This window comes from Psittacula echo (assembly GCF_963264785.1).
Source record: "Psittacula echo genome assembly, chromosome: 1".
Classification (NCBI taxonomy): Eukaryota; Metazoa; Chordata; class Aves; order Psittaciformes; family Psittacidae; genus Psittacula; species Psittacula echo.
The window spans coordinates 26,257,954-26,280,662 of record NC_137735.1 but is presented as its reverse complement, the minus strand read 5'-3'; the positions used below and the strand labels follow the sequence as shown (position 1 = coordinate 26,280,662).

General features: G+C 39.6%; 1 protein-coding gene across 1 annotated transcript in view; it reads right to left on the bottom strand.

Annotated features, from left to right (window-relative positions):
• The window catches only part of LIMCH1 (LIM and calponin homology domains 1), a gene marked incomplete at both ends in the record, with an annotated part of 176,857 nt that overhangs the window by 39,097 nt on the left and 115,051 nt on the right, over positions 1–22,709 (bottom strand). The window contains 10 exons of the mRNA XM_080625851.1: positions 1,109–1,235; positions 4,904–4,939; positions 5,864–6,112; positions 7,096–7,329; positions 7,873–8,196; positions 8,908–9,252; positions 10,571–10,825; positions 12,092–12,382; positions 17,795–18,067; positions 18,747–18,996. Of these exons, the coding sequence (XP_080481977.1) occupies positions 1,109–1,235; positions 4,904–4,939; positions 5,864–6,112; positions 7,096–7,329; positions 7,873–8,196; positions 8,908–9,252; positions 10,571–10,825; positions 12,092–12,382; positions 17,795–18,067; positions 18,747–18,996 (2,384 nt within the window). The remainder of the gene's footprint in view (positions 1–1,108; positions 1,236–4,903; positions 4,940–5,863; positions 6,113–7,095; positions 7,330–7,872; positions 8,197–8,907; positions 9,253–10,570; positions 10,826–12,091; positions 12,383–17,794; positions 18,068–18,746; positions 18,997–22,709) is intronic.

Here is a 22,709-nt window from a genome sequence, read left to right as displayed (position 1 = left end):
AAGGATATTCCAGTAAGGTCATTTTTAGCACCTCTTCAGAACTTTTAGTTCAGTGTAGAAGGTGCTGAATGCCTGGAAAACTTACACGCTTTAGCTCAGAGATTTTTAGTTCAACAGCAAAGAGCTCTCAAACCTCTTGAATGCCTCTGGGTTCATTCTTATCTCTGCTGGGAAATTACGGCTTCCCACACAGATAGACCTCTCAGCTTAAGTCCTTCATTGTTGTACTACGAAAAGTTATTTTTCAGTTGTATACACTGGTTTTTTTTTTTTTTCTTTTCTTTGAATTTTCTACCAGAAACCTGAGATGTTTCACAGTGGCTGTCCTTATAATGGGAAATGTACTAGCTCCTTAAAAAGATGTGGGTTTGGGTTTTAATTTTTGTTTGTTGGTGTTTTGTTTTCTTCGGGTTGGTTTTTTTTTTTTTTAATTAAAAAACTATGCCCTAAATTTCTCATTTACAATAAGTCTTTAGAAATGAACAGGACTGATACTGAAACTCCTGACACTAATTTACCTGCAAATCATGCTTTTCTGTCCTTGCTAATTTGTTAAAGATAATGCCAAATACCAGGACAGCTTAAAAAAATACATTGAGTTAAGAGGGTTTAGAAAGGTCTTGTAACCCAAGCAGGGGGTAGCTAACTTAAAGGAAAACGTTAGCATTTTCTGTATTTATGCAAATTTATTAAAGCCAAGTCCACTGTTTTGCTTAGTCTTGTATGTTGTAATTTTGGGCATTTACTAGTGAGAAAGTTAGAGAAGTCAGTTGTTAGAGAAGCTAGAAAAAGTTATAGTCTAAAAGTTAAGAGAAATCAGCAGTGAGAAGCTGTTCTGCTTCCGTTTTTACCTCACCACAGTTTAATTTCTTTTTTGATTTGTAAAGCAAAATACCTCATGCACAACCAGAGGCACCAGAGACCCTGTATTCTGTAATTTTCATCAAATTATGGACTTTTATGCATTTAGCAACAACCCACTGGGGAAGAGGGACATTGTCCCTGATTATTTTTACACTAGAGAATAACTGTAGATTTAGCAGGTTGTACTTTTCTGTCCAGCTAGCTGGCCTCAATGCCAGCATTGCAGATGATGTGATGTACTCACATCTTGCCATCTGGTCTCGTCCTCTTTCAGCTGGTTGTTTATGTTCTGCAGTTTCTCATGGCGAGCTTTGCTATGAGGCTGAGTCACAGCTTCGTCTTCACATCTCATGTCAAACATGCTCATGCTCCTAAACAAGGGGGAAATAAGAAGCGCAGCATTACTTAGAGGCTTATATTCCTTTGGCGTGTTAGAGCTAAAGCCACATGAGGGTGCTACAGCAGAATCAGACACCTGCACCATTATGAAGCTCCCAAAAGTGGCAGTCCCCTAGAATAACCAGTTAGCATCTCTATGGCTCCCACATAGTACTTCAGGCATTATACTCCTCAACTTTCTCTTGGTTTTGTTAGTTGACTGCAACTTTGCCCCTCACTAAGAAGCATTACTAACATTACACCTCCATCAATTAGTAATTCTATTCAGAGCAGAGTTCAGAACATTTAACTTTCTGAAGATCTTTTTCCCAGTGAGCTTTTGAGACCCTTCCAATTAACACTGCAGACAGAAGTTTCACTGTAAAAAATTTCAGTGTAAAACAAGAGAGGCTTGAGAAGCACATTACAGGCAGCATGGCTGGCTAAATGGTGTTGCTACAAAACCAGGGAGAGCCTGCCCAGAGAAGTACATGCAGCACAAACAGCATGGTACTTCCTCCTCTCCCCTCTCTGCCTCAAAGAAACTCAATGCTATCAGCACCAAATTCTTAATACAGCTAAACTAATAATGAAAAGCTGATGTTCGAAACAAAACAGTTTCCTTCTACATATTCTATTTCTGTCCCTGACCTTTGAAGAGCTAAAGGAAAAAAAGGTCATGGTTTAATATTATACATCCATTCATATTATATAAAGAACTTCACACAAAGATAACTTAACTACTACTCCCCCCCACTACCTATTATTAGTAAAACATGACCTCAGTTGTGCCACTAAAAGCAAAAAGCAAATAAAAAAGCCATGCAGTTCCACATGAAGTGATTTCACAAAAGTCTTCAAATGATCATCTGTAGCTTTAGGTGAGCCAATGAGCCAACTAGCAGAAGAAGCACCCAATGAAGATAAAATTGTAGGCGACTATGTCCACAGTAATCAAAGTGAAGAGACATAGAAAGCTGTGCATATTTAGCCAATATCTGTATTCAGGCAAAGATGGAATGAACCACTCAAGTGAAAACAGAAAGGTATGGACAGTGGATGGAAAAGGACATGCACAGATCCCGTCCTATTCGTAGGTATTCACTCAGAAATGAAGGACAGAATACACATCCTATTGCCTTTAACAGTAAGGTTAGCATACCACCATGCTTCACCGCTCAAATAGAGTGCTGAGGGTGTACATTAATCTGGCTTTCTCTGTGGGTAGTTTAAGAGTTGCATTGCTCAGGATTGGATTGCAGCACTTCTAAATACTAGAACCTAAAGAGATTGCAAGTTTTGTTGTCTTTAATACTAAAGGCATATCACCTACTAACGAACATTTAAATATCAGTTATATTTTGCAAGCTGATCAGTTGGGAGATGCACAACTTGTAACAAAGTCACCCTTAAAGGGTTGATTCCAGTTTAAGAGCCTTTAAAACTCACACTAAGAAAAGCCTTTAGTGTTAAGTATTTGACAGCTTGTGCCTACTGGATCAAAACGATTGTGTAGCTCCTTACTTGTACCCTTCCCTCACAGAATCACAGAACAGTTTGGGTTGGAAGAGACCTTAATGATTATCTAGTTCCAACACTCCTGCCATGGGCAGGGATGCCATGCCAGAGAGTTTTTCATTCACATCTAGTAGAAGAAAACAGGCTTGAAGTGATGGTAGCTGGTTCTAGCAGAGTGCATGACTACTCACCCTCTGCCATTTGGGATGGGAAAATAAAAATACTTTGTACCAAGAGTACCCCAATGTCCTAATGAAAGGCTAGTATTTATTCCTTGCATTCACTCAGGTCTCTCAGGGTGCACAGAGACAGCAAAACCAACAATTTTATGGCTATTAACAATACAACAAAAAAGGTATTCTGGAAAAGGCTTCAGCCTACGTCAGGAATCAAACTATACACTACCCCATGTGCACCTTCTACTGTAGCTGTCACCAGAATGCAGCCCCACCTTTTCAGGAGATTGGAATAGGGCTAATAAGCAGCAACACACTAAGTATTGCCTCTTCTGGACCTTGAGACAGACCAGGGCTGATGACAATATCCAGCACTCCCTAACCAGTGATGGGAACTTTGTCAGTCTAATATAGGGGTTTCTAGTTTTGCTGCTGGAATAAACCACACCTAGTCTAAGACTGAATTCAAGATACAAAGTTTTCAAAGGAGACTTAACAAACAGTTTGGAACCATTTAAAATGTCAGTTCAATTTATTTTTCCTACTTCAGGGCCAAATTTTATTAGATTCTTCTCAAGTAGTTCATCTTCAGGAGGAAAAACACAATCTTACATTTATAAGAACTTAAAAAGACTGTTTAGGAAAATAGTTGCTCTGTAAAATGGCACATCTGGAAAGGACGATAATGAGGCTTGAACACTTTTTGTTTTGTCTTTTGAAACAAAATCAGAATCAGTGTCGAATAAACAATATGATTTACTCATCTTTGCTACTCCCACATTATACCACCAAACCCATTGCAATGCCTCTTTGAAGGCATCTCCATGCACCTTCTCTCATGTTTGCATTTAATACAGACATGCAAAAATGTGGAAAAACAAATGAACAAATCAATCAGATAGGTAGGCTTTCTGAAATGGCAGGACAGTCCCCCTTCTGAAGTGTAACATTTCTGTGTTGTTATGCTCTTTTAATTTCATCTCTTCATTTGACTGAAAGGATTTCTGATGCTTGAAAACGATCACATTAACTCTGGTCAGAGGACATAGGCTTTGCTCAGTATTACAGATCTTGTAAAGAATATTCAGTCCATGATTCTAGCCTTTATCATTAGAGGAAAGGGTGACAAATTACATAGACAGTCTCTGTATATACTTGTTTCTATTTTGTGATTTAATCTGGGAGTCAGTGAAGGGTCTGTTTCTGTGAACAGGAGGATATTAAGGACATTATTATGTGAGTAGTTCCCAACAATTTCTTTGCTTCTAAATGCCTGCAGTTTGTAGGCATTTCACAGAGCTTTCTAAATGACACTGCATACTATTCTGAACTACAGTTTGCACATGTACACACACAACTAAAATGCTGGAGTGCAGTAAATGCCATAGTCCTTCTGTAAAAAAGTAAAGCATCAAGGTGAAGAGCTTAAGAAAAAATGAAGTTTGTACATCATTAAATTAAGCTCAACCTGGAAGGGATTCAAAAGAAAGTTTTTAAAAGACAATAAAGGAACAGCTGAAGAGGAATTTTGCTGACAATTATTCTGAAGATCACAATGGATTTTATTTTACTTTGGGATTTCTTTTTTCTTCATGTATAGGTTATGCTTCATTTTTTAACTCAACACCCAGCTCAGATTCAACCCAACTCTCTTTACCTGTAGCTGATTAGAGGCAGAGGAAATTCAGAAGAACAAAGGAAAAAAAGAGGAAACAATACTTCAAGCAACAGCCAGACATTAGTGTTATGCTCATTTTCTATGGTTTTTTTTTTAATATAAGAATTATTTTAGCTGCAATGTAAGCCATATTGCATTCAATTTTTCAGTGCTTTTCTGAAAAATTTATTTGCTGGAACACTGCAAAATAATAATGAGGCATCAACTGCATTTTAAATTAGTAGGAAGACGGGAAAGCATGCAGTGTAAGTTGTTTAAAATAGAATCTTGTGGACACAAGACAACTTACTCTGCGTCATCAGACACAGCAGTTCTGGGGCCGAATCTACAAGACCAAATATAAAATTAGAGTGTTGATAAATACATTAAGCAGTAATTGCAACTAGATCCATACAATTTGGATAACTGTCACTTGACCATCCAACCTGTACTAGTAAAGCTGGCTAAAAAAAATCATACTGATCAGGAACTGTGTATTCAGCAAACAAGACTTACCTAATCATTTGGAGGTCAAACTACGTGAGAACACCACCCATCTCTCCCTGACCCCATATTAATGCCCCATTATAAAAATCTGTTGAAGTATACCTAAAATGGGTGTAGAAAATAAGTTATTGAAAATAGATAATATATTAACATTTGCATTAAGTGCCACACATGCAATGAACGGAGACAAAACTTTGCAGTTACATTTCACAGCAGTGCTCAGAATCAGCATGGAAGACACAAATATTATAGGCAGAAAACAAGCCACAAGATTTCTTTTTTTTGTTGTTCCTGGGGTTCCTTTGGGGATGTGTGTGTAGCTGCGCAAAGGTACTGGTAATGTCCAAATCAGTGTCATTCACTTAAGTGACAGTCTTGTTTAGAGCCATGCAAACCACATATTTGTATCTGAGATTTATCATAAAAGAACATCAAGCACAAAAGTTAACACTGCAACATTTTCTAGTCACAGAGAAGCAAGATACACATCTCTAACTGATCAGAGTCCAGCTGAACTTCTGCTATTCATAAACCGTTTTTGCAACTCATACTGTAATCAAATATTTCCTTTCAATTAGATTTCATTTCAATATTTCAAAAGAATATGCATTACACAACTATTCTGTTTGTTTCCAGAAAGTGTATTACTGACATACAGTATTTTAGTTTGGACTGAAAACACACCAGGCAATGCACAATCTGAATTCTGAAGTGTGCACGCAGGGGCGTACAAGCTGCGTGATTCACACCATAGAGAGCTCACATTTGCAGGTGCTCATCCTTGGATGACAATGTTTCCGTTTTGTTTTCCTCAGGAACCTCCTGAAGCTTAGACGTTTGACCAAGGTGGACTTCATTTAGGCTACCTTCACCCACTTGGGCAGTACAAATAGTCTCATCTTGTCCTGCAGGAGGGAGATTGTTTTTTTCCTGCCCCTGCTGCTCTTCTTGTGGTGGTTGTGTGATAGGTTTTCCAGAGCTATTACTGCAGACTTGTGAACATTTTTCAGGCCTAAGTGAGCCAAAGGCAGCAGTGCAAAGAGATGTATTAAGCAACATTGGAAAAATCACATATACATAATGAAAAGCATAACTGTAAGTTAACAAAAAAAAAACAAGCAAAAACCAAACATACCCACAAACCCATACAGCTGATAGGTGACAAGCTGTGTGAGGCAGGTACAAAAACTGTAATTTTAGTAGAGAGTCAAATGCTTGTACTTCTATTCCTCTAAGTCAGAAACATAAACTGTCCTGGACACCACCAAAGGTTAAAGCATTAAGCACATATTTTAACTAAGCTATTAAACTTAAGGTCTTCTTAACACCAAACCACTGTTCAATTCTATGGTAGATGACAGTTTTCCTTCTGGCTGAGCTGTACACTAGTGTTTCACCTGTGCATGGACAAGCACATGGATGACCGTCTCCTCATGTGCTTTGAAGAGGTTAATGAATAAGAACCTTTCCACTCCTGTTTGCATGTGGCTCAACCAGCCAGCAACTGCTCTTGAAAGGCTTAAACTGCCAACTTCCCCACATAGCCCCACACATCTGAAAAAACGTGTCTTTCTAGACACTGAGCATTATCAGGAGGGATCTCAGGATTTCCTGTTTGGAAGCCACTGGCACCAGCTAAGCCACAGACAAGTATCTAACCTACCGTATCCAGCACTTCTATTTCTAGCTAGAAACATTTGTAATTATTAGCTCACATTTAACCAGAAACCTCTGCAAGCATAGTATAATCTTGCTACCTATATCCACATCCACATGCTGTTAGAATTTTGCATCTAGTACAGCTCTGTTCTGAGTCTTTACATGGCTCTACCAAAAGGGCCACAAACTGTGCACTGCCTTTTTCTGGGCAGAAAGAGCAGGCACAGAATCTAGGCAAGCATAGTAAAAACTGCTGCTAGGCCAACAACAACTCTTCTAGACCAAGAGATCCTGACAAACAGCCACAAGGGAAAGAGAGAAGCACAACTTTCTTACCTCATAGTCTTCTTCTCAAGTTCTCTAGCTGCGCCCTGCTTATTCTCCTGCTTTGAAAATGGCATGGGAAGAAACTGCTTAACACTGGGCCCAGGCTGTTTTAGAAAAGCTCCAGTTCTTCTAGCCAGCATGTCATCTCTTTGTGGGTCTGGAAATTTCAATTTGTCTTCTGTTCCACCGCTCTGTAGCTGAAGGATTTCTAGCTGTTCTTTGCCCTCTTCTCGTGTGACAGGACTGCTCAGAGAGACAAGTGATACTGTTCCATGATAGTGCTCACCGGTGCAGCATAAAGGCAGCTGCTCAGGCAACGTGGAGTACTGTTACTCAAAACACAGTTGCAGAGTGATGGACAACTAGGTACCTTTAGCTACAGTGCAGGGAGTGAGGAAATTAGTCAAACGCCATACTTATGTAGGTGGTTTGTTAGAAGTTGGGGATTGCGTAATAATGTATGTGAGGGATTATTCACTTCAAAGCTGGCACAAAAGTCTGGACAAAGCACTATGGATTGCAAAAGAAATCCCCCTAAAAGATGAAAGACTGTTTTCATGCTGAACAGCAATTAACAACTGAAGTACTTAAACATGAGAGAAAACAGAGTGGTTTATGTTCATAGGATACATTCTCGTAAGTAATTTCATAAAACAGAACACATGCCATGATGAATGAGTAAAACACATCCATGTGAATAATGGAACAACATTGCTGACTGATCCAAGCTAATACCACAAAAAAGCCAGGCATGAAGCTCAGAGGGATCAGCTTCTGTTCTCTGACCTTTCTGCTTCCTGTGGAGTCTTCGAATCCTCCTCATGAGCTACTGCCTCCCCTTGCTGCTGCTGCAGCAGATGAGGAGCTACTGGCAGGGGTGGACAATGTATGGGAACTTGACTAGTGATACGCCTCTGAAAAGTTCCCATCCTTCTAACCGACATATCATCTCTCTCAACGTCTGCTAAATGCTTGCCACATTCTTCCTCGGTGCTTTCTTGCTGTTTGCTCAAACAGCATGGGGTTTGTTTCTCAGAGGTGGTGTCAGAAGTTGGGACAGGCGATGGCATTCTCCTGCAAGAGTCATCTGTAACTGATTTGGCTACCTCACTAGTGATGAGATTGAGAAGAGGCGTGAGATAGAAAAAACATTCTCAGAGCAAATGAAAGGTAAGAAGAGGAATCCTTCACCTCAGTTTGCAAATGTTTCATAAACACACAAACTTAACTGAATGAACTGCTTGCTAAAAGCATTCATTAAAAAAATCTTGCTACAGCCACAGACTAAGCGATTAAAGAAAAGCTAAAGAAATGTAAGCTCTGTTAATATGTTAACTTCCCAGCGTTGTAATTCTTCACCATATAAATGCCAGAAACACAGAGCACTAATACACCCTGGTTTCAGCATTACATCTTCAAAAAGAAAGAAAATCCATTAGGTTTTAAGAAGGTATTTTCTGAACATCAGTAAGGCCAGCAAGCTGAACGACAAATTCCTAACGTGCTGGAAGCAGGCAGAGCAAAGCCGCTGGAGTTCAAGAAGCAGAAAAAGCTTGAACAACAGCTCAGACTCAGACACCGTGGATTTCACCGCCCATCAGAAATTTTGAGGCAAGCTTTCAGAAGACCTTTGCACAGCGTTGTTTTGCATAACCCTAAACATGTTAAGATACTGTGAAGGCGCCAGATGACTTCTGAACAAGGCCGTGCACATAAACAGCTCTTAGGTTGGTGCTGCAGTCCACCCCCATGCAGATCAGCATCTGGCAAGAACAGGTCTCATTTCCAGCTCAGCAGCGCTTCATAAGCCACACCAAATACCTGAGCTCATTCTGCGGCTTAGATATTTCATCGCTGTGTTCAACAAACCCGAGACTGCCAACAGTGTTTGAAGGAGAGCTTTCAACACCAGAGTGACTCTCCGCACCATATTTCTTGCTTTCCTCTTCTGTTCTGTTCTTGGATGAAACTCTGCCAATAACGAGTTTGTCCCATTTCTGTTGATCAATCTCAGTCACTGGCCCAAAATGCACAAACTTCTGCTTGGGACTACCAGCCTTTTTATTTGCTCTGGCTTTGCGGACAGCAAAATCATCATGGTCTGCTGCTTTCACAGGGATTTCAGCTGGTGGCACAGTATCACTGGGACGTTTGACATCTTCTTCACTAGTCAGAATGAGGAATAAAAGAATCCCCCTAACATGAGACCCCAAATAATGCAAATTCAATGCTCCTAAGGTTCTGAAGGGGTTTTATTTTTCAAATTCAAGGACAGATACAAACAGCTGTGGCATACTGAGGCCCAAATGGCAAATAAAAATCTGATAAAATTACTGCAGACCTGCTGGGAGAACTCTGGGAGCACATCCATGAAAGCTCTTCCTTAAGGGAAATAACATAGAACACAGCCCATTCCAGACTCGGTTCTTCATAACACAGCCATAGTTTCCTCATTTGTTCACACAGACCCAGGCCATGCCCCATGTGGAGCTGCACAACACCAGTACTCCCACCCTGTCATAGCAGAGTTCCAGCAGCATGAGAGCATTAGCAAGGGCAAGTCACTCATCCTAAACCAAGGGGGCTGAGTCTTGATTTTAATGAAACACCTCAAAAGTAAAGGAGAGACTTCTAAGATCTTTGAGACAAGACAATGACTGAGTTTTGATAGTTTGTATTAGAGCTAAAATTACATACAGTAATCACATTTTTAGGAGAATGTCTGAACAGATGGCCACCTTTAATTGGAAAATGGCATGTGCCTAAACAGGAAGGCTAGGAGTTGATAACCTTTCCTACTGGAGTCACAAATCACCTGTATACATTATAGCCCATCTCCATAGGAAAACAGCTAAGAAAAAGGGCTTTATACTGGCTCCTTTCACAGAGGTTTGGTTTACAATAAGAGCACATCTACAATATACAACAAGGCCCCTGAAACCCCTGCTGCAGTGACAAACAGTGCTGGTGTATTTACTCAGCACTGGAGTACAATGCCATGCAGACACATTAACTCAAGTCTCAAAAGCAGTATAGTCACATTAATGCAAAGAGATGCTGATCTTCAGGTAACACCCCTAAGGTATAATGTCGCAAGTCCTGAAGACAGCTTGGTTATCAGCAGCATTGTGCTACTGAGTTAGCGGTGCCACTTGGATCTTTGTGCTGTTCAACTTTGAGCAGCTTCAAAGTGGGTTGAGCCACAAGGCAAGAGGGCTCTTTCTAATACGACTGAAATTCAGAGTGTCCACCAGGGAAGTAACTGTGAAACTAGTATGGTGCTCTAAATGATAGATACATATTCATCTCGTGATAGATAGCATCCCTATACAGATTTTGGACGACTCCTGAAAACTGAAATAGGTAAGGACTGGCTGTCATCAAGGCATTCTTCAAGTTTAAAACCACAAGCACACACGTTGAATTGTGACAAATTAAACATGCTTCCCAGGGTGCCAAACCTGACCATAGGCAGAAACCATACCTGGGCTCGCCTGACAGTTTCAATCTTTTCCAGGTCTTCAGATCTGCTTTTGTTATAGAGGCATTCACAAAAATCGCATCTTCTTGTAGCTGAGGAAGGGTGCTTTGACATTTCTGTTTAGCCAAATCATGTCTTTCAGTATCAGGCTCTTTCACCTCCTGTTCCTCCTCTGACTCAGTCTTCTCAGTTTGCGGAAGTGGGTTTTCTTTGCTTGTCACTATTTGCCTTACCGATGCCATGTGCACACGTCTTCTTCTAATTTAATGCACATTCCAGTTCAGCAAGAAAGATATTTCAAAGAAGCAATGATACATCAGTGTCAATATAAGAGATTCAGAGCACAAGAAGATAAAACTGAATTTGTAAGATCAGTTTTACATTATTTTTAGGAAATAAACATTTGAAGTTGAACTCTCTCATCTATGCTACCCTGCTCATGCACTGTTGAGACCACTTCTTAATCTGACTTCTATTCCTAGCAAGAAAAAATCTTAACGTTATTACTGTAGTAAGCATTTCTGCAATAAGCTTTCACTTAAATAGTTAAAATACCTCATTTTCGTATTATTAGCAAAGTGATTCAAGTTTTGCTCGCAAACATACTACAGAAGTTCTTTGATCTTAGAGTCATGTCATTAGCATTAGAATATTAAAATTTGGTTATGTGCTCTTCAGATGCTGTGCCAAACTAGTCATTAGAAAATGGTAATGTAATCAAATTCCAGCAACTGAAGACACATATTGCATTACTGAAAAGAACTACTAAATATTAAGAGAAGCTTTCTGAATGTATCAGTTATTACAGTCAAGGTCCACTGTAATGTGTAGATAGTGTTTTTATCTAGGATCACTTCTCTTTGCACAAATAGAACAAATACACTTGTTTCCTGAAGAACTGTGTCTAGTAGATACTTGTGTTCAGTGACTTCTTAAAGGTCGGTATCACTGAGCAAAAGAAAGAAGAGATTTTCTAGGCTGAAACCTTGTAACCCATGCTCCACTGCCAAGAACAATGCTGTGTAAGAAACATTAGGACTATGTGCGACTATGTGCAATTTGGTGCAGTAGAGCAGGCATATATACTCAGTGCCTTAACTAAAGCCTTATCTAAATCTATGTTTTATGCAGAGTATTAGAAGGGCATTAAACAATGCATGCAAACATACGCATTGAAAATGCTCAGCAAAAGAGATGAGATGCAGGAATATAACTTGAAGTTTATTCTCTGGTACTCAGGCTCATGAACTGTCTCATGAGCTTAGATAACAGAATTGTCTAGTGTTAATGTTATTTACACTCACAGACAATTTATGTTCCTGGTTCTGTACTCTAACAAAAAATATACAGTTAGTAATCTACATATTTTTTATTTGTTTGTTTCACTTTATGATAAAGCCTCTGCATTTATTTTACCCTCTAGTTTTTTTCTTTTTTGTAGCCAAAACAGCTTTTGTCCTACACAGCAATAAGCCATATGAAATTGAGCATTATAATAGAAAGAAAAAGACTATGAGTGCACACCTTGCATGTTCCTGCTTTTCCACCTGCAATGGCTTTTTAGCATCTTCCAGTTTACCTTTATCTTTACTTGTGTAAGATCCAATTAAAAAGGAGTCAAATGGAACTATGTGTTTGGGTTGATTCATTTTGGCTCTCCGGATGGCAAAGTCATCCTTTTCTAAATCAGGAATTCTGCTGGATGCTTCATCTTCTGAACCAGAATCCTTCCCTTGGTAACATATCATGAAGGGGTTATCCTTGCGAAGGATGATGTCTGGGATATTTCCGTTGTCTTCACGTGTTGGCTTTTTACTAACACAGAGCAGAATTAAATAAAGCTCTTGATGCATCAGGGGAGGAGAAGGCAGTGGCAGCACGCATCTCCAGGTCATAAAACAAGCACAGTTATCATATATGCTCAAGGCTGCTGTTAGATTGGGCAAAGCCTTGCTATATATAAAACTTATCATATACAAGTAATAAAAAGGAAGGACTTCACACAAAAAATCAGCATTTAAGCTACAGCCAGAAGAACCAGTAAGAACTAGTTTAACATACTAGATGCAGTGAATGTAGTACTGTAAATGGCAGTATTAAACTTCTTTAACACTTCAAACAAAGGCAGAGATTTGATGCAGATACCTGGTCCCTGGACAACATTGCTGAATCCTAAAAGAGCAGAGATTTGGCACTTTTTCTTCTTAATGGCTCTGTTTTTTTTAAAAGACCTGAGTAATCACTGAGGCTGCTTGCCCTAATATTCTTAACTGCTTTTCTTCTCACACACATCCACTCTTGATTCTTTCCCTAACTAACCTTCCCTTCCCCCCAGAATAAACCATCTATGCCAATGCTGACATACAGTAGCTACAGTGACAGCATCAGTACCCGATGATACTGGCATGCTAGAACACACTGCCATCTGCTTTGGTCAGAAATGTGACTGATACCAACACAGCCTTGATGTTAATGAAGATTACAATAAAGACCCTTGACAGCTGGTGCCCAGAAAGATTAAGCTTATTTTAACTTGTAACAGTCAATACTCTTAAGCAAACTGAAACAACAGATGGCAAGACCTAGGTGACTCTTACGTTTAAAAGTGAAAATTCTATTTATTGATAATTTAGGAAGTTGGATATTAAGCAGTACACTTCTCCATGCAGTACTTTTGTAGGCTGCAAATATCTTGCATTTCCTTTCATATAGCACATCTTGCTATACTAAGGGAAAAAGAGAGTATCACAAAAGATTAAGCAGACTGACAGTAAGAAAGAAAATCTAAACAGTTCAGGGGTTGCATCGAGTTTATCTAATATCAAAAAAAAAGAAATGGTAGTGTTATAATTAGCTGGTTTTTAAAACATTTTAAAGCCCTGCAAGCCCGCTCTACACACCACTTATTTTGTGGCCTCAGCTGCCCTTTCAAAGTACTGTTGAACAAAGTTGCTGGAGATAGTTATGGGGAAGACATAAACCATCCTCAACAGGTCAGCCTGGCTCAGGCCCAGAGGACAGAGCAGCAATATGAATCTGCCTTCACCTTGCTATGTTGCAATGCACAGGAACTCCAGTTAGCAATGTGGAGAGCTTGCTCTCAAACTAGCCAAAGGCAACTTCTTTCTTAGGTATCTCTGAAGGACTGAGATTTCATTTAAGGTAACAGACAACACTAGCCCATGGTGTTCCAAAGGGAGCTGCTGTCCCTCTCCCTCATCAGCATCTCTATTCACAACAGCTTCAGAAACAGCTGGAACAGATGGCTTTGAGCTGCTGAACACTTCGCATACATTCTCCATCAGCTAGGGTGGTCCAATTCCTTAGCTTCCACTTAGAACAACACTACAACAGTCTTCCATCACTCTTTCTTCCATAAAGGAATATGGTAATAAGTTTATTAAGCATGTTGACTTTTGTATACACTAATGACAACAGCTCTACAAGGTCATCTTCAGGTTCAAACTTCACTGCTGAATAGGTATATTACGTCACTCAATTCTAAACCACAGGTTTTAAATACACAAGCGTAATTTACCCAATGCCAATTTGCTTTTTAAGCCTGCACTACAGTAAATACAAGAATACCACCAGGGAAAGAGTCTGATTTTCCTTCATGGTGTCCTAAGACATCTTCCCTTCCCCCCTCCACCCCACTGCAAGAATATGAAAACCTTAAAGAAAATATACTGATCTAAAGCAGATACACTGTGCCTAATACTTTAGGCACAAAGGAAAATAGTTATCTAAAAGTCATATATGCTGGGACTTCTTCTCCCAGATAAGCCAGGGTACATACAATTAACATAATTTTTCTCCCAAATAAGCCAAAGTATATATATGATTAACTTATTTTTATTTCAATCAGACTTTACTACAGGTACCATCACCATTTTCTTAAATATAATAATTTGGAAATAATTTTCAGAAGCCTGGACATAAAGGGCACGTATAAAATAACACAATACTCCATTAAATTTTGTTTATATTTACTTCTTAAATGAAAATCAATGACTATTTACTGAGCTGGTTAGGTTTGTTTATGTGCTTAGTTTTTAAGAGCTATAACCAAGTGATTATTCAGTTGTATTTTTCAACCTCATGTCTGCCAATGCTACTGAAGCTTGAGAGCATCAAATGTAGCATTTCTAAGAAGGGTGGTTTTGGCAACAAAGAAATAGTGAGTTATAACACCCAAAAGAACAACTATGAGTTCACTGCAATAAAAATACTGAAAAACTTTGAGCTTTTAGTATGTAACTAGACTTCAGCTATCAGTTTCTAGGTTAAGTATGTTTTCCATTCATTTACATTTTGTTTTTAATGGAATCAGAGGTTAGCTGTGACGTTTTGGGGTCTCCTGAATCAGTTTGTGATGTTCTCAAAAATGCTTTTTAAGGCAAATTTACCATACAGATAGCAAAGACTGTGGATCTGAAGCTTGCAATGGACCAGAATTCCCAGCAGATTTGCAAGTGGCTCTTGCACACCCAGCTCCAGCCCCTGCAGAAACAGCACCCAGGTCTATGCTGGTACAGCAGGTGTCAGACTGTGGGCATTTGCACTCTGTTTAGCAGGGTCTCATACAGGCCTGTGGATCCCTATATAGCATTTTAAAACAATAAAAGGGTTTTGCATCCTTATGCACTGTCAAGAATCCATGTGCCTTCTGCAACAAACATGCCAAAAAAGTTTGCTCACATTTCTCTCTTACATCCTCCTCTCCAACATCTATTACAACACACCTGATTATCCTCTTTTTAGGGAATCTCCATGTATCTGATCCTTACCTTTCAGATACAACAGTGTAAATAAGAGACAGATGCAGACAATAAGCAAGCAAGGAAGATCACACATCAATAAAACATGCTGTAAAGAGACAATATGCTCCTTTGGGAAGGGGGAATGCTTTTTGGCATGCATTTGTATAGCATCTAGTTTAATCAAGCCTTTTCCTGCAACATGCTGCATCAATGGAGATAAGTACTTAGATTCTAAGCAAAAAATACATTTGCATACAAGTTCAAATCCTTCCTGTGCCGGACCCAGAAAGGTCCCCTACTGAGTTTCAGCTTTAGGAACAATTAGATGCCTTGTAGAACTCAAAGTCACAGTAGGTGTCCTCCAGAGGTCAATATGTTGAGAGGAAACAGCCTGTAAACAACTCAGAGGAACTGGAATTAAACTGACAATCTCAGGTAAAAAAAGAGGCTTCTATCATAGAGAGGTGAAGGAATAAGAGAGGTGAAAGAAAAAAATAATCAGAATACAGAAACCAGATGGAATCAGATTTGCTCAGTGTCATTAGTGCATGGAAATTTGAACTTGATGTCAAGGAGAGAGAGAAAATGGAGAGGTTCAAAGAACAAGGAATGACAATGAGACATTAAGAAAGATGATTAAATGGCTCCCTTGCATCCTAAAGTGTCACTACTAAATTCTTCCCTTCTCTTCACCCACCATTCTTCCACTTACACATACAAATAATTTTCCTAACAGACCTCTAACCCCAGTGCCTTTTCTGCTGTGTTTTCCAGCAATCCCCAGGGGCAGGCTCCTACTTCACTATGGGGAAGCTTAGGCTACAAAGCTTCTTTGACCCTCAGAGCTGGGGCAGACAAACAGCATCTCTTCCTTCCTCCAGCTGCCAGATTCCACAAGATGCTTCCACTGAGAGCCGGGAAGGAAAATAGCTTGTTATTTTGCCTCCCTTCTCCTTCTGGCCTCTCAGGACAACAGACTGCACAAGTAAGGAGAAGACCCAACTTCCTGCCAAAGAACCACACACCTGACTGCATGTGCTTCTTTCATGGCGATCAAGTCACTAGATCAAGCACAGGGTTGAAAAGGGGACTCTCAATGTGGTGGGCATCTTCCAAATGCAAATGCAAACAGCACTATTTGCTGTGCACTGTACAACACAAGCTATTACTGCATTACTACCTAATGTACGTTATCACCAAGGCTAGTACCTTGGGTTCAGAACAGGAGTATGCTAATATTCTACCAGTTTATGGATTCCTGATTGAGTTTGAAGGGCTAATTTATGACAGATAGTAGCTCTTTATTAGTATCTGGCTTTGCTAAAGTATTGCTAAGGCCCCACAACCATGCACAAGCACTGGTTCATAACAGCTTGACAGCAGTGAAGCAAACCTGAGAAGAAGATATATAACATCAAATATACTGTGACTGTTTTACCTGCATACGACACACCTGCATATGGCTACAGACAAGCTTCACTGTGTCCATAAACAAGCTCTATCACATAAGAGCTGTACTTCTTACTACTGTATTTCAAAGTCCAGACTATAGATCCATATCTATCTTCTAAACACTCACTGTCCAGAAATTCACTCTACAATCCAAACTAAAATGTTTTGGCCAAGAGGAGATTTAACACTTACCCTTTAGCCAAAACATTTTGATAATTTATAAGAGCCTAGTCTTCTGACATGTTGGTTAAAACTCTGCTTTGCGGGCCATCCGCACAAGAAAAATGAGATTTGTCGTGAGGATTTGATATCAGATGATGGAAAGGCACAGGCAGTGAGCCTAGCCATCATTCAGCTTTTGAGTTAAAGAATGGGAAATAACAAAATTGAACAACATCCAAAAATAAATAACACAGGTAATAAGCGAATAACTACTGATACTCCATGCCAAAGTCAGTCAACTTATGATTGCTGAACTATGCCTCTATGCTTTAACTGGTACATGTGTTAACAAGTACTTTATTTTTATAGTTCCTGCCATTAAAAAGAAATTCATCATTTATTAACACAGCTAAAATTCTTAACCACCTAAAAAGTGCAGTTCAGTAAATGAAACAATCCCATTGGCAGCAAGTGAAGTAAGTTTCAAAACTTCACCTAAACAAGACATTTTTAATGTACATTTATATGCATTTTTTTATTAAATACAAGAAAGCATTAGGCGGAAGGTGACAAGTTGTCTGTGTAGTAGTTTTCTTGGAGTCTGTTTACATTATGCTTGTAAGACGATACAATTTCTCAGCACAAATGCAGTTAGCATCATACAACTCTGCAATCCACAGCTGCCACATCACAAGCCTTTTCAGACCAAGACTTTTACTAGTAATTGTGAGTGCTTAGCAGACCGGGCTTTTGTTAGGAGAAGTGAAATCACAGCAGATCGAGGAAATGCACACTTCAGCCAATCCTAAAAATGTGCAGCGTGCACAATTTCCCACACCGCTGGGCTAACCTGCCATAGCGCTGGGCTGCTGACATGACCGTAATGCCAGCTTGCTCGAGCCTTCTTAACTTTTTCATCTCTTCTGCATCTTTCCCCTTGGGTGCTGATATTTCTTTTGCTCTACATGAAGGAGACTGGTCTATGGAATTTCGTTCATTTTGATTCAAACCTACTTGACTTTTAAGGGAGCTTGCCTCAGGAGCCATGGAGCCCACTTTCTCCTTTTCACACAGTCCTGATGTTTCATTCTGTTCTTCTTCTATGGTTTCAGGGTGGGGTTTGCTATTGAATTATATAAGGTAGTTTAATGTATGCTGTGCCTGAAACACATACACTTATTTATTATAAGCACATTTTGTTGATATCAAGACGCCAAGTGATATTCTGATAAATGATATGGGAAGAGAATTATGCTCTTTAATAGAAGTTGCTTCTTAGGCCAACTCAGAAAGTGAACTATCAGTTGACAAAACCAGCCAGCATGCACAAACACATTGTTACATCAATATAAACTGTACTGGTGTACAGAATACAACATAAAAATAAACTGATTAAAAAAAAAAAACAGAGTAAAAATGTTACCTATTTTGATTGAATACATAACATGTTACTTACAAGTACTGTTTGTCAATGAGTAACTGTCTTGAGAACTGAGACAGATCATCCAGAACATATTTGTCCAGCTGTGGGTTTGAGTCAACATCCACGGTACTTACATTAACCAACATCTTTGTCAAACACAAGCTATACATTGTATTGTATGGTAAATAATGACATCAAGACAATGACTTTCCACTTACTGCTTTTCTACCACCTTCGCCAATTGCTACAAACAATTTCTCAGTACCATCTCAGCAAGAGATTTACCACAGTTTCATATGGCTTATGAAAAGAATGAAAATTAGGCAAGTGGTAAAGCATGATCACTGATGAAGAGAGAAGTTGAACAGGCCAGTCTTACCTGAAAGGTCTGTCTCCTAGTGGGGAAGTTGCCGTGCTCCAGCTCTTTCGATACTCTTCCCGTTCAGCTTTCTTTTTCCGAAGTGGAGCAGGTACGTAGAAAGTCTGATTACTCTTGTTCGGGAGGTACTGGTTAAAAGGCACAGCTGACTTAGGTTCACCGTGTGAGGTCCTCCGTGCCAACATATCATCTTTTTTCACATCTGGCATCTTTCTGTGTGGCAGGTCCGTTTCCGAGTCACTTCCTCTCCCTAGTGTGAAGGGAGAAAAAAATTCCCTCTTCTTTTCACTTTCATCCATTAAAAAAAAATTATAAATCATGAAAGACATCACCAAAAAATTACACTTAGCACGTGAGCATCAAAAAATGAGGCCACTTCTACCTGTATTTGTATTTTAAAATCAGTCACTGAAGATAGTAGCCATAATATCCACACAGAGAGTAAACTTTTTTTTCCATCAACCCTTCTTTTCTACCACTGAAAAACTCATCTTTAGCAAAGGTCAAACAAAAAACCTCAGGGTCAGATTAAGCCTGATTTACCAATCACACAGGACAGCTACAGAAGCTTACCTGACTAAAGCTGAAATAACTCCTAGTCATACCTATAGGTACGTTTGACCTGATTCACACTCTTGACTTACATGTGCATAGCATATGCTCAAGCAAAAGAGGGCTGCATGCCATATATTTACAGAATGGCAAGAATCCGTGGATGTTTCCACACACACATATTAACGTCAATTTGAATGCACACATCAGATTTTGATCAAAGACAGTTATTCACTGACTTTGATCAAAATCTGAGGATAAACATTAGCTGCTATAAACTATAAATCTCATATGGTTTCTCTGCAGTCTCACTGGTTTCTTGGTCAATCAGTCTAGCACACTGCAAAATAGAGGGACTTGATTCTCAGATGGAAAGGTACAAGAAGAGAGAGAAGAGGTCTCGGGATCTAGAGGTTATATCAGTATCCGAAAGACTGAAGAATACTCGCTGGCAAAGAAAATAAAGTGAGAGAGGAAAAGTGAGAGTTACACAGAATATGATCAACAGAGCTGAGTGACTACTTTATTTTGCTCAAAATTTTTGTTCAAAGCCTCCTGATATTTACAACCCATTTTGGTTGGGTTGGACTTTTCCAACTTGAAAACAAAACTCCCAGTGGCAGAACAAATACCTTAAAGAGCATTTGCAGTGGAACTGCCCTCAAAGGCATTTTTTGGAAGGCACTTCATAGACATTCACTAGATTCCCTGAACCATCATGAGCCTTTTCAAGTTATTCAAAGAAGCTACGTAAAGTGTTCTTTCCCAGCAGTGTAGCATCACCACAGGTCCTGGTTTGATGAGTGAAATTGAGCCATTTCTCCCACCAGCATTCAAATCTGCTCCCAGATTTGGAGCTATGGATGCCTCTGGCCCTTGGCTCCTTTGCAACACTTGCATATGCAATAGCTATTCCCCTTTCTGCAGTGAGGGGAAGCCACCCAGGTTGTGTCCTCTTGCTAGTTCACCACACTAGTAAATTACTAGCTAATTCACTGAGCTACCTAATGAACAACTGAAAACAATGAAATCATAAAAATCACAAGTAGCATGTGTGTATAATTCAAAGTGGGGGAAGGAAAAGAGGTCTAAATATGCTAGGAATGTTATTTGCAAAGAGCTTTTGCAGCAACTTGAGCCATGTTTGCTTGGAGAGAGATGAAGAAGAGTGAAAGGGAACAGCAAGAAAAGACAAGACAAGGGAAATGAGCTAGTTAGACAAAAACCACAATGCACTTTTTGCCAGTAAACTTTAGCTTGAGCAACTTTTGTTAAGAGCATATGATAAGTAGCACCATGACTGGTAACCTGAGTTTATGTCTAAACAAAATTGGAGACACAACCACAGAATCATGGATGTCTGAGGACAGCTGAGGTTTGAAGAGCTGTAGTATCACTAGATTGAGCAGAGCCACAGAGTAGCTAAAAAAAAAATGAAGATCCCTTACTGTTACTTGGACTTGCTTTTGACTTTGTTCTGCTGTTTATTTTTGTATCACATGAAAATCAGTCTTGAACCAGCAGACAGCAGTGCTGGAATAGATATCCACAGCAGCATAACAGATTCCTCTCCCTCATTACCGATGTATCTACCAGCATCCCCAAGCTGAATACTTCAAAGACAACTTCTTTATTTATTCATATTTTACTAGTGAAATTATTTTCCACTCAAATTTCAAAAAAAGCACTTAAATCTAAAGTACCAAACGGAAGATGCAGCCATGCTCTACATTTACAACTTTAACTTTGTTGTTCTGCATTTCCAAGTAGAAGAAGCCATTTCCACCAGTTTCCACAACCTGTAACAGTTACACACCACAGACATGCACAGGTCCTTCATATAAGGATCCACACACAACTGCTGGCCAAGCAGAGGATTTTATTCATTCCTGAGTACATTAGCAACTCTACGGGCAGGTCAGTCTGCAATTTTATGGAGTTTTAAACAAACTGTTCTGCTTACCCCTGGTTTTGTTTGCTTTTTGTTAAGAGACACCAGAGCAGTTCCTAAACAGTGGGGCTAATCACAGATACATTTGTGAAGGTAGTATTACTTATTACTTCCACCTAAACTAATCATCACCTTAGGATCACTTAAATCATCTTCACTCATTTATTTTTTTTTTCCTTCTAGGATAGGAAGGAATCATAGTTTTATTTCACTATCATATGATTGGGTTTATAAATCTCCTGTCTGAAAGCAGAGAGGAGTAATGCAAGCAGGACCTTTTACTCTATCCATCTTTTCACATACATTATTTCTATCAAAAAGTACGTGCAGCTGAGTGAAACACTGGCCTGCTGGGGCCACAGAAAAGCTTTGACAGAAAGAAGGTCAGCCAAGCTACATCTCACCTGCAACTCTTAGAGGAGACAGCTGCGAAGTTATGGCAGCAGCAAGCAGGGAAAATAGGACACGTTAGAAAGAGTTGGCTCTCAAGTCATACATGAGAACACATCTGCATGCACCCTGGGTCTTGGATATGCTTAAAAGACTAATTTTTAAGAAAAACCTTTGCATGTTTGCTTCTTATTTCATGTTTGTTATGGACTCAAGAATGTGACAAGATAGTATGTCTTAGCTGTGGCAACCAACCAAACACAGAACCTTCCTAAAATCTGCTAATAGGGCAGCAGCTGTATTAGGAAGCAGCTACAAGACATACGTAACTGGCTGCCTACTAGCTCCAAGTAGGCAGCGACACTGGACACTCCTTGATCACCCAGAATGCAGCAACACTTCTTAATTAGGACATGTGAGGTGTTTCTATTTGCCAACACCACACTTCGTCTCATTTGGGAAGGCAGAAAAATGTTTCATACACTGGAGACTGTGCTTTGCTCAGTGTCTGAGGGGGCATGAGGCTGCTTCAGGGAATCAGCTCCGGTAGCTGGTTCTGGATGGTCAACCAGCAATGGCCCTAGTACCATAGGCCACTCAAAACAGCAGAGCAGATCTTAGCCCTACTTTCTCCACAGCTCGTTCTTAATTCAGCTGTGATACCAACTCTCCCTGCCAGCTTTTCAGTTTTAAGGAAATCTCTCATGTGTCCGGTTATGATTAGCACCAGTCTCTTTCACACTGCCAAGCGCAGTATGAACATCTGGTTCCTACCAAAAAGTCTTTCTGCTCTCCCTTTTTTTTTATTAAATAAATAACATTACAAAGGAGAAGTGATTCATATGTGGAACGCAACTTCATCTGATGATGAAGTATGACTGATTCATCCATTCATCAGGAAAGTAACCACGCAAAGGGAGCCTTAATCAAGCACCCCTTTATTGTGCACTAGAATTCTGATCCCAACAGGTAACCTAAGTGCACGCTTCACACCTACCCCTAGCAAATCCCCCCTCATGCAGCACACTGAGCTTACAAGCCTCTGGAAGACTCTGGGAATCAGACAAGAA